At 56.6% G+C, this 9,134-nt stretch overlaps 1 protein-coding gene across 1 annotated transcript; it reads left to right on the top strand.

The window, feature by feature from the left end:
• Nucleotides 1-393: 393 nt before the first annotated feature.
• On the top strand, nucleotides 394-7,231 carry LRP10 (LDL receptor related protein 10). The gene is made up of 7 exons (XM_007990786.3): nucleotides 394-1,486; nucleotides 1,883-1,927; nucleotides 2,456-2,591; nucleotides 4,193-4,383; nucleotides 4,493-5,510; nucleotides 5,827-5,956; nucleotides 6,078-7,231. Exons 1-7 carry the CDS (start codon nucleotides 1,444-1,446, stop codon nucleotides 6,663-6,665), a joined length of 2,151 nt encoding a protein of 716 aa, XP_007988977.1. The 5' UTR covers nucleotides 394-1,443; the 3' UTR covers nucleotides 6,666-7,231.
• Nucleotides 7,232-9,134: the final 1,903 nt, after the last annotated feature.

Here is a 9,134-nt window from a genome sequence, read left to right as displayed (position 1 = left end):
AAGTAGTTCCTAAGTATTTAGTAGAGTGCTTACTTAGATCTGTGCCTGAAAAGTGGAAAAATCTAAAATTGTTTGCTATTTGTTGTGTTTATTTTTCACTGAAAATTCTGAGCTTCAATATTGTTTATTAATGTTATCTATCAGTGCCACAGGAAATCGGTAACCCCCAGCTCACACAAATTAGAAACACCTTCTGTGACTGATAATAATAGTTGCTACCCGACATGGAACACTTCCTGTATGTCAGGCAACTTGCTCTCCTTAAATGTTAGCAACAACCCTAAGAGGAAGTTGCACTATCATAAACCTCATTTTATACCTGAGAAGAACAGAGAAGTTAAGTAATTTTCTGGACGTCACGGCCAGCAAATGGAGAAGGAGTACCTATTCGTTTATTTACCATTTATTGAGTTCTTCCTGTGTCTCAGCAGGAGAGAAGCCCTGTAGGTGCAAAGGTAAACAGCCTAGGCCCCAGCCTACGGGAAGTTTGTTTGCAGAGAAGGGGCGGGACGGGGGCGGGAATGACGAACAAATAGTTACCATACCGTGTGGTAATAGCTGTAATAAAGTCTCACTCCAAAAAGTGCTGCCGGATCTCAGACCGGGACAAGAAAAGTACTGAGAGCTTAGGGCCCAAAGGAAAGACATCACAGTTATGGAATAAGCAGACGTCCTTTGACAAACGTCTGACAAACGTGTGACAAACGTGTCCTGTAACGACAAACGTGCTACACCCCAAGGATTAAACAAAGCAGGGTTAAATGTGGAAGCTGAAGCTGCCAGTCAAGGGCCCGTCTGACAAGTGCGGCAGAGCCGGAAAGGGGTTAAGGCGAGCAAGTGGGTGTGGCCCGCTCGTTGATTGGCAGGGGTGGGACCCGGCTCGTCACCCGCCCAGGCTACTCCAACCCCTGGGCGGGCGGGGGTACCTCCTGGGCAAGGGCCGGAGCGCCGGGCCGAGCCACCTCTCCCCCTCCCCCGCTTCCCTGTCGCGTTCCGCGGGCTGCAAGCGCTAGAGGAGTGGAGCAGCACCCGGCCGGCCCTAGGGACTGAAAGTCGGCAAAGTTTGGCCCGAAGAGGAAGTGGTCTCAAACCTCGGCAGGTGGCGGCCAGGCCAGGGGCGCTCGCGGCCTGCGGGCGGGCTGTAGGGGAGGGCGCGACCCAGTGCCGAGATCCAGGACTTCGGGAGCCAGCCCCGGGAGAAAGAGTGCGGCGGCGGCCGGAGAAAACAACTCCAAAGTTGGCGAAAGGCACCGCCCCTACTCCCCGGCTACCGCCGCTTCCCCGCCCCCAGCCCTGGCATCCAGAGCACCAGTCGAGCCCGGGCCATGGAGCCCCCTTGGGGAGGCGGCACCGGGGAGCCTGGGCGGCCGGGGCTCCGCCGCGACCCCATCGGGTAGACCACAGAAGCTCCGGGACCCTTCCGGCACCTCTGGACAGCCCAGGATGCTGTTGGCCACCCTCCTCTTCCTCCTCCTCCTCCTCCTTGGTAAGAGCCGAAACGAGACCACCCCCCAGCCTTCTGTCACCGGGCCAGCAGCTCTAACTCCCTCCAGTGCGGCCTCGCACTCCATCCTGCCTGCCCATTCCCTCCAGCCCCTGCCGCCACCCCCAGCACTGCCGGCCCCAACCCCCAGGAAGTCTTCAGCCGCTCCTCTAGGCCCTCGTCCTCTCTCCGGCTTTCCCCAGATCACCCCATCAACCCCACAGGCCCTGCTGCGGGACCTTCCTTCCATGGAGGTCCCACGCCGCAGCCTTCTCCCACCCCCCACTCCCTCTTCCTATTAACTGCCCGGAAGTCGCGGATGGCTTCCTTGAGTTGCTCAGGTGAAGAAAACTCCTAAGGGGTGTCTCACTCCCCTGCCCTTTCTCGTTCCTCCTCTAGGAGGCGCTCTGGCCCATCCAGACCGGATTATTTTCCCAAATCTTGGTAAGTTGAGGGAACCTCTGGGGCTCCGTGGGCTTGGGAATGTGGGGGCACTCGAGAAGGACTCTCTGTTCCCTGAATTGCATGGGACCTACCATAGTTTTAGAGGGGAGATCATTTAGCCTTTATTTTATAGATGAGGAGACGGAGGCTCGGTGTGGACCTTCATCTGGTAGTTGCTATATACTATTTTATTTTTTCTGGGAATATCTATGCTTGATCGTCCTAACCAGGATGTAGTCTCCCTGAGGGTAGAGGCAGTATTTCCTGCTTCTCCTGGTTCAGTGACTGGCACAAAGCAGACCTCAGAATTGTTCATGGTATTAGTATTTACTGGTGAAGCTATGAAGAATGTGGAGAGAAAGAGCGAAGCCAGAGGGCTATAACTCTAGGATGTGTGTGGGCAGGGGCAGATACTCTGCTCCTCCTTGCAGAGCCCAGACTTTTGGAAACCTCAAGCCTCCAAGCGGAAGGGGAAGGGTGAGATGCTAAGGGCTGTCTACTACCAGTGTCCTACCTTTCTCTCTCCAGCTTGTGAGGACCCCCCAGCAGTGCTCTTAGAAGTGCAGGGCACCTTACAGAGGCCCCTGGTCCGGGACAGCCGCAGCTCCCCTGCCAACTGCACCTGGCTCATCCTGGGCAGCAAGGAACAGACTGTCACCGTCAGGTGAGAAGCGGAACAAGAGCAAGAACCCATTCTTCTCCCTTGCCCCTTCCCCTCCATTGGAAGTCTTCAGGTACATTTCTTTTTTTTTTTTTTTTTTGAGACAGAGTTTCACTCTTGTCACCCAGGCTGGAGTGCAAGGGCACAATCTCAGGCACAATCTCAGCTCACTGCAACCACCTCCCGGGTTCAAGTGATTCTCCTGCCTTGGCCTCCTGAGCAGCTGGGATTGCAGGTGCCTGCCACCACGCCCAGCTAATTTTTTTTTGTATTTTTAGTAGAGACAGGGTTTCACCACATTGGCCAGGCTGGTCTTGAACTCCTGACCTCAAGTGATCCACCTGCCTCGACCTCCCATAGTGCTGGGATTAAAGGTGTGAGCTACTGGGCCTGGCCCATTCAGGGATCACTTCTCTATGGAATTTCCATCCTTGTCAACAGGGAAAGAGTAGAATTTGATTTGGCCTAGTGTACCCTAAAAGCCTGACTTTTTCTGGGCCAGACTCAATGAACGGAGGTGGAGCTAGGCTGGAGTGGACATCTAGCTTGGGTCCTGGGCATCTCCAAAGGACAGAGGCCACTCTACAAACGGTCCTCAGCTCAGACAGAACTGTTCTGAGGAGTCCTTCCATTCATTGCATGTCCTGTGTGAGATTCCGAACTACTCCTTAATCAGCCTAGAACATTCCTCAGCCTCTCTGGATCTTTTAAACACTCCAAGTTTCCCCAGGCTCCCCTGACCTTGGATCATTGTTTGGGGATCATATTGAGTACCTGGCTATTTGCCTCACATAGTTCATTTTCCATGAATTCACCCAGAAAGAGGTAGGCAAAAAGAGAGGCAAACTGTGGAGAGGCTGGCAGGGCAAAGGGATCAGAATGCCATGGAAAACCAACCCAGGTCTCACATCTGGCACAATGGGGTAGGGTAAGATGGTGAGTTCTGGTTAATTGAACTGTATGGTAATCACCAGTTACTGCTGGTACCATACTTGGGTGACAGTGCTACAACAACTGGAATGCAGTGCACTTCTTCTTAACTCAGTCCTGGAACACAAGTCAGTTTTTCCAAAGGGCTCTAGGATATATCTTATGGTCTTTTGGTGATACCAGCCCATGTTAGGAAGATCCCCATTGATTACATTGACTTAAAAATAATTTGGCTGCCAGGCGCAGTGGCCCACACCAGTAATCCCAGCACTTTGGGAGACTGAGGCAGGCAGATCACCTGAAGCCAGGAGTTCGAGACCAGCCTGACCAACATGGTGAAACCCCGTCTCTATTAAAAATACAAAATTAGCCAGGTGTGGTGGCAGGCACCTGTAATCCCAGCTACTTGGGAGGCTGAGGCAAAAGACTTGCTTGAACCCAAGAGGTGGAGGTTGCAGTGACCCGAGATCACGCCATTGCACTCTAGCCTGGGTGACAAGAGCGAAACTCTGTCTCTAAATAAATAAATAGGCTGAGTTTTTATTTGACCATTTAGATCACGGAGAAGCAGATGTTTGTGCTTCCTGGGATACTAGGAGCCTGGTGCACCGGGGGAGGAGAAAGCCAGCAGCAGTCAAGAGCATCTCATGTCCTGCTCTCCTCTACTCCCATAGGTTCCAGAAACTACACCTGGCCTGTGGCTCAGAGCACTTAACCCTACGCTCCCCTCTCCAGCCACCGATCTCCCTGTGTGAGGCACCTCCCAGCCCTCTGCAGCTGCCCGGAGGCAACGTCACCATCACTTACAGCTATGCTGGGGCCAGAGCACCCATGGGCCAGGGCTTCCTGCTCTCCTACAGCCAAGGTAGGCTGGACAGGGATGTTTGAGGAGCAGGCAGTGAAAGCCCCAGGCAGGAGGGGAGGATCCTGAGGGCTCTGGTGCTTCACAGCCCCTCTCCATGGTGCCTCTGCAGATTGGCTGATGTGCCTGCAGGAAGAGTTCCAGTGCCTCAACCACCGCTGTGTATCTGCTGTCCAGCGCTGTGATGGGATTGATGCCTGTGGCGATGGCTCTGATGAAGCAGGTTGCAGCTCAGACCCCTTCCCTGGCCTGACCCCAAGGCCCATCCCCTCCCTGCCTTGCAATCTCACCTTGGAGGACTTCTATGGGGTCTTCTCTTCCCCTGGATATGCACACCTTGCCTCAGTCTCTCACCCCCAGTCCTGCCATTGGCTGCTGGACCCCCATGATGGCCGGCGGCTGGCCGTGCGCTTCACAGCCCTGGACTTGGGCTTTGGAGATGCAGTGCATGTGTTTGATGGCCCTGGGCCCCCTGAGAGCTCCCGACTACTGCGTAGTCTCACCCACTTCAGCAATGGCAAGGCTGTCACTGTGGAGACACTATCTGGCCAGGCTGTTGTGTCCTACCACACAGTTGCTTGGAGCAATGGTCGTGGCTTCAATGCCACTTACCATGTGCGGGGCTACTGCTTGCCTTGGGATAGACCCTGTGGCTTAGGCTCTGGCCTGGGGGCTGGCGAAGGCCTAGGTGAGCGCTGCTACAGTGAGGCACAGCGCTGTGATGGCTCGTGGGACTGTGCTGACGGCACAGATGAGGAGGACTGCCCAGGCTGCCCACCTGGACACTTCCCCTGCGGGGCTGCTGGCACCTCTGGTGCCACAGCCTGCTACCTGCCTGCTGACCGCTGCAACTACCAGACTTTCTGTGCTGATGGAGCAGACGAGAGACGCTGTCGGCATTGCCAGCCTGGCAATTTCCGATGCCGGGATGAGAAGTGCGTGTATGAGACATGGGTATGCGACGGGCAGCCTGACTGTGCAGACGGCAGTGATGAGTGGGACTGCTCCTATGTTCTGCCCCGCAAGGTCATTACCGCCGCAGTCATTGGCAGCCTAGTGTGTGGCCTGCTCCTGGTCATCGCCCTGGGCTGCACCTGCAAGCTCTATGCCATTCGCACCCAGGAGTACAGGTCAGTGGGAGTGGGACTGGCAGTAGAGGAGTAGACCCTGAGGGTGAGGCTGGGCCGTGCAGCTACAGGAGACCATGAAAGCGCCCACCTTGGGGGAGAGGCTCCCATGATCAGCTTCTCAGTTGTGCCTGTAAGGGACAGGTCCAGATCCTGAAAGCAGTTTCAAGGGAGGAGGGACCTCAGATGACCTTTGGGAAAGCCATGGCACAGCTCCAGCTGGCCTGGCCCAGGTGTGGAAGCGGGAGGACTGTCCAGGCTGAGGTGGTCTACTCTGGCCAAGAACTACCAGCAACTGAGCAGTCGTCATTCCTTCTAGCATCTTTGCCCCCCTCTCCCGGATGGAGGCTGAGATTGTGCAGCAGCAGGCACCCCCTTCCTACGGGCAGCTTATTGCCCAAGGTGCCATCCCGCCTGTAGAAGACTTTCCTACAGAGAATCCTAATGATGTAAGTCACTCCCCACAACCCTAGCACCTCCTGGTCCCAGTTCTGCTGTGGCCCCACCCCTGTACCCTCCTTCATTCAACCTTTGGCCCTCTGACTCTGAGGTCTTCTCATCTCCTTGCAGAACTCAGTGCTGGGCAACCTGCGTTCTCTGCTACAGATCTTACGCCAGGATATGACTCCAGGAGGTGGCTCAGGTGCCCGCCGTCGTCAGCGGGGCCGCTTGATGCGCCGCCTGGTACGCCGTCTCCGCCGCTGGGGCTTGCTCCCTCGAACCAACACCCCAGCTCGGGCCTCTGAGGCCAGATCCCAGGTCACACATTCCGCTGCTCCCCTTGAGGCCCTAGATGGTGGCACAGGTCCAGCCTGTGAGGGCGGGGCAGTGGGTGGGCAAGATGGGGAGCAGGCACCCCCACTGCCCATCAAAGCTCCCCTCCCATCTGCTAGCACATCTCCAGCCCCCACTACTGTCCCCGAAGCCCCAGGGCCACTGCCCTCACTGCCTCTAGAGCCATCGCTATTGTCTGGAGTGGTGCAGGCCCTGCGAGGCCGTCTCCTGCCCAGCCTGGGGCCCCCAGGACCAACCCGGAGCCCCGCTGGACCCCACACAGCAGTCCTGGCCCCAGAAGATGAGGACGATGTGCTACTGGTGCCACTGGCTGAGCCGGGGGTGTGGGTAGCTGAGGCAGAGGATGAGCCACTGCTTACCTGAGGGGACCTGGGGGCTCTACTGGGGCCTCTCCCCTGGGGGCTCTACTCATAGTGGCACAACCCTTTAGAGGTGGGTCAGCCTCCCCTCCACCACTTCCTTCCCTGTCCCTGGATCTGAGGGACTTGGTGGGCCTCCTGTTGACCCTCAGTCTATGCTATAAAGTTAGGTGTCCCTCAGGCAGGGAGAGCGCTCACAGTCTCCTCTGTACATGGCCACGGCCAGAGACCCCAGTCCCTTCACCACCACCTGCTCCCCGCGCCACCATCATTTGGGTGGCTGTTTTTAAAAAGTAAAGTTATTAGAGGATCATAGGTCTGGACACTCCATCTTTGCCAAACCTCCACCCAAAAGTGGCCTTAAGCACCTGAATGCCAATTAACTAGAGATCCTCCAGCCCCCAAGGGGAGGATTTCGGCAGAACCTGAGATTTTGCCATCCACAATCTCTCCTACAAGGCCTGGCTCACAAAAAGAGTGCAACAAATGCTTCTGTTCCATAGCTATGCGTTGCTCAGTAAGTTGAGGTAAAAAATAAAGGAATGATATATCTCAAAATTTTGCAAATTAGCTGCGAGCCTGAGCCCTGCCGCTGCCCATCTCAATCTATGCTCATCTCATCCCACTCCTCCCTGTGGAGCCCTTTGCTTGGCCCTCTACCTCCTGCCCTCTTCCTGGTCATCTCCCAACCACTACTCTTTTGATTTTTATACCACACAGAAGGTAAGAACATTCTAGGAACCCTAAGGATCAGCCCTCTCCATTTCCACTCAAATGCCTGGCGCCCAGCTCTGCAGTGACTGACTCCAGGGGTGTGCACCAAGCCTGTTTCCTCACTGCCAAGATAGAAGTCAGGGGAGCCAGCTGGGCCTTGCGGTCAGGAGGGTTCTCGTTTATGGAGCATTCCCCGAGCCCAGAACATAGGAGCAACTGTCCCTGGTGGGACACAGGAGTCATGACTCCTACCCTCCGCCCTCCACGCCTACCAGGCATTTAGCAGTCTGTCCTATGCAAGACAGATGGATTCTCAGCCAGGATACCTCAAGGCAGGCAAAGGTGAGTGGAGGGAAAGCTCACAAACATTCAGGATGTGTGGTGCTGGCATCACCATGGCCAAATCCAAGAGGTCTTCCTGGAAGAGGGCCCAAACTGGAATCTAAAGAGTGCTGTCGGCAGTTGGAATAGAGCTGTGAATTCTAGACAGGAGGAGTGTTCACAGAACAAGCAAACTGAGGAGACGAGGGCAAGGATGACAGGCAAGCCCCTGGGCCTGGGAGACGAGGGCAAGGATGACAGGCAAGCCCCTGGGCCTGGGAGACGAGGGCAAGGATGACAGGCAAGCCCCTGGGCCTGGGAGACGAGGGCAAGGATGACAGGCAAGCCCCTGGGCCTGGGAGACGAGGGCAAGGATGACAGGCAAGCCCCTGGGCCTGGGAGACGAGGGCAAGGATGACAGGCAAGCCCCTGGGCCTGGGAGACGAGGGCAAGGATGACAGGCAAGCCCCTGGGCCTGGGAGACGAGGGCAAGGATGACAGGCAAGCCCCTGGGCCTGGGAGACGAGGGCAAGGATGACAGGCAAGCCCCTGGGCCTGGGAGACGAGGGCAAGGATGACAGGCAAGCCCCTGGGCCTGGGAGACGAGGGCAAGGATGACAGGCAAGCCCCTGGGCCTGGGAGACGAGGGCAAGGATGACAGGCAAGCCCCTGGGCCTGGGAGACGAGGGCAAGGATGACAGGCAAGCCCCTGGGCCTGGGAGACGAGGGCAAGGATGACAGGCAAGCCCCTGGGCCTGGGAGACGAGGGCAAGGATGACAGGCAAGCCCCTGGGCCTGGGAGACGAGGGCAAGGATGACAGGCAAGCCCCTGGGCCTGGGAGACGAGGGCAAGGATGACAGGCAAGCCCCTGGGCCTGGGAGACGAGGGCAAGGATGACAGGCAAGCCCCTGGGCCTGGGAGACGAGGGCAAGGATGATAGGCAAGCCCCTGGGCCTGGGAGACGAGGGCAAGGATGATAGGCAAGCCCCTGGGCCTGGGAGACGAGGGCAAGGATGATAGGCAAGCCCCTGGGCCTGGGAGCACAAGCAGCGGCCAGAGTTGCAGAGCTGGGGTGGGCGATGGAGGTAATGATTCGTAAGCAGTGTTGGAACCCAGCCCCTAGTGAGCAAAGTGACAGAAGCTGCCCCAGAGTTTGGGAGGAAGATAGAGGCAAAAGATGTAGAAGGAAGCTGTAGGGGTGGGAGTGATGCCTCAGGAGCAAAACTGAGGAATTCCCTAACGGAGCCAGTCCCTGGGAAAAGAGGCTCCCCTAAGGCTCTTTTTGTCTAGCCCCATACCTGGTGGAGCCCAGTACGCAGCCTCGCCCCACACCTGGTGGAGAGGCCCTGTTGATTACACCCTGTCAGCATCCTCAAACCCAGCACTAATTGCACAATTTTCCTCTCTTCTAGTGAGCAAGAGCCTGAGGAAGTAGCA

The sequence above is a fragment of the Chlorocebus sabaeus genome, chromosome 29 (genome assembly GCF_047675955.1).
Source record: "Chlorocebus sabaeus isolate Y175 chromosome 29, mChlSab1.0.hap1, whole genome shotgun sequence".
NCBI classification, from domain to species: domain Eukaryota; kingdom Metazoa; phylum Chordata; class Mammalia; order Primates; family Cercopithecidae; genus Chlorocebus; species Chlorocebus sabaeus.
This window is presented reverse-complemented; position numbering and strand designations above follow the sequence as displayed.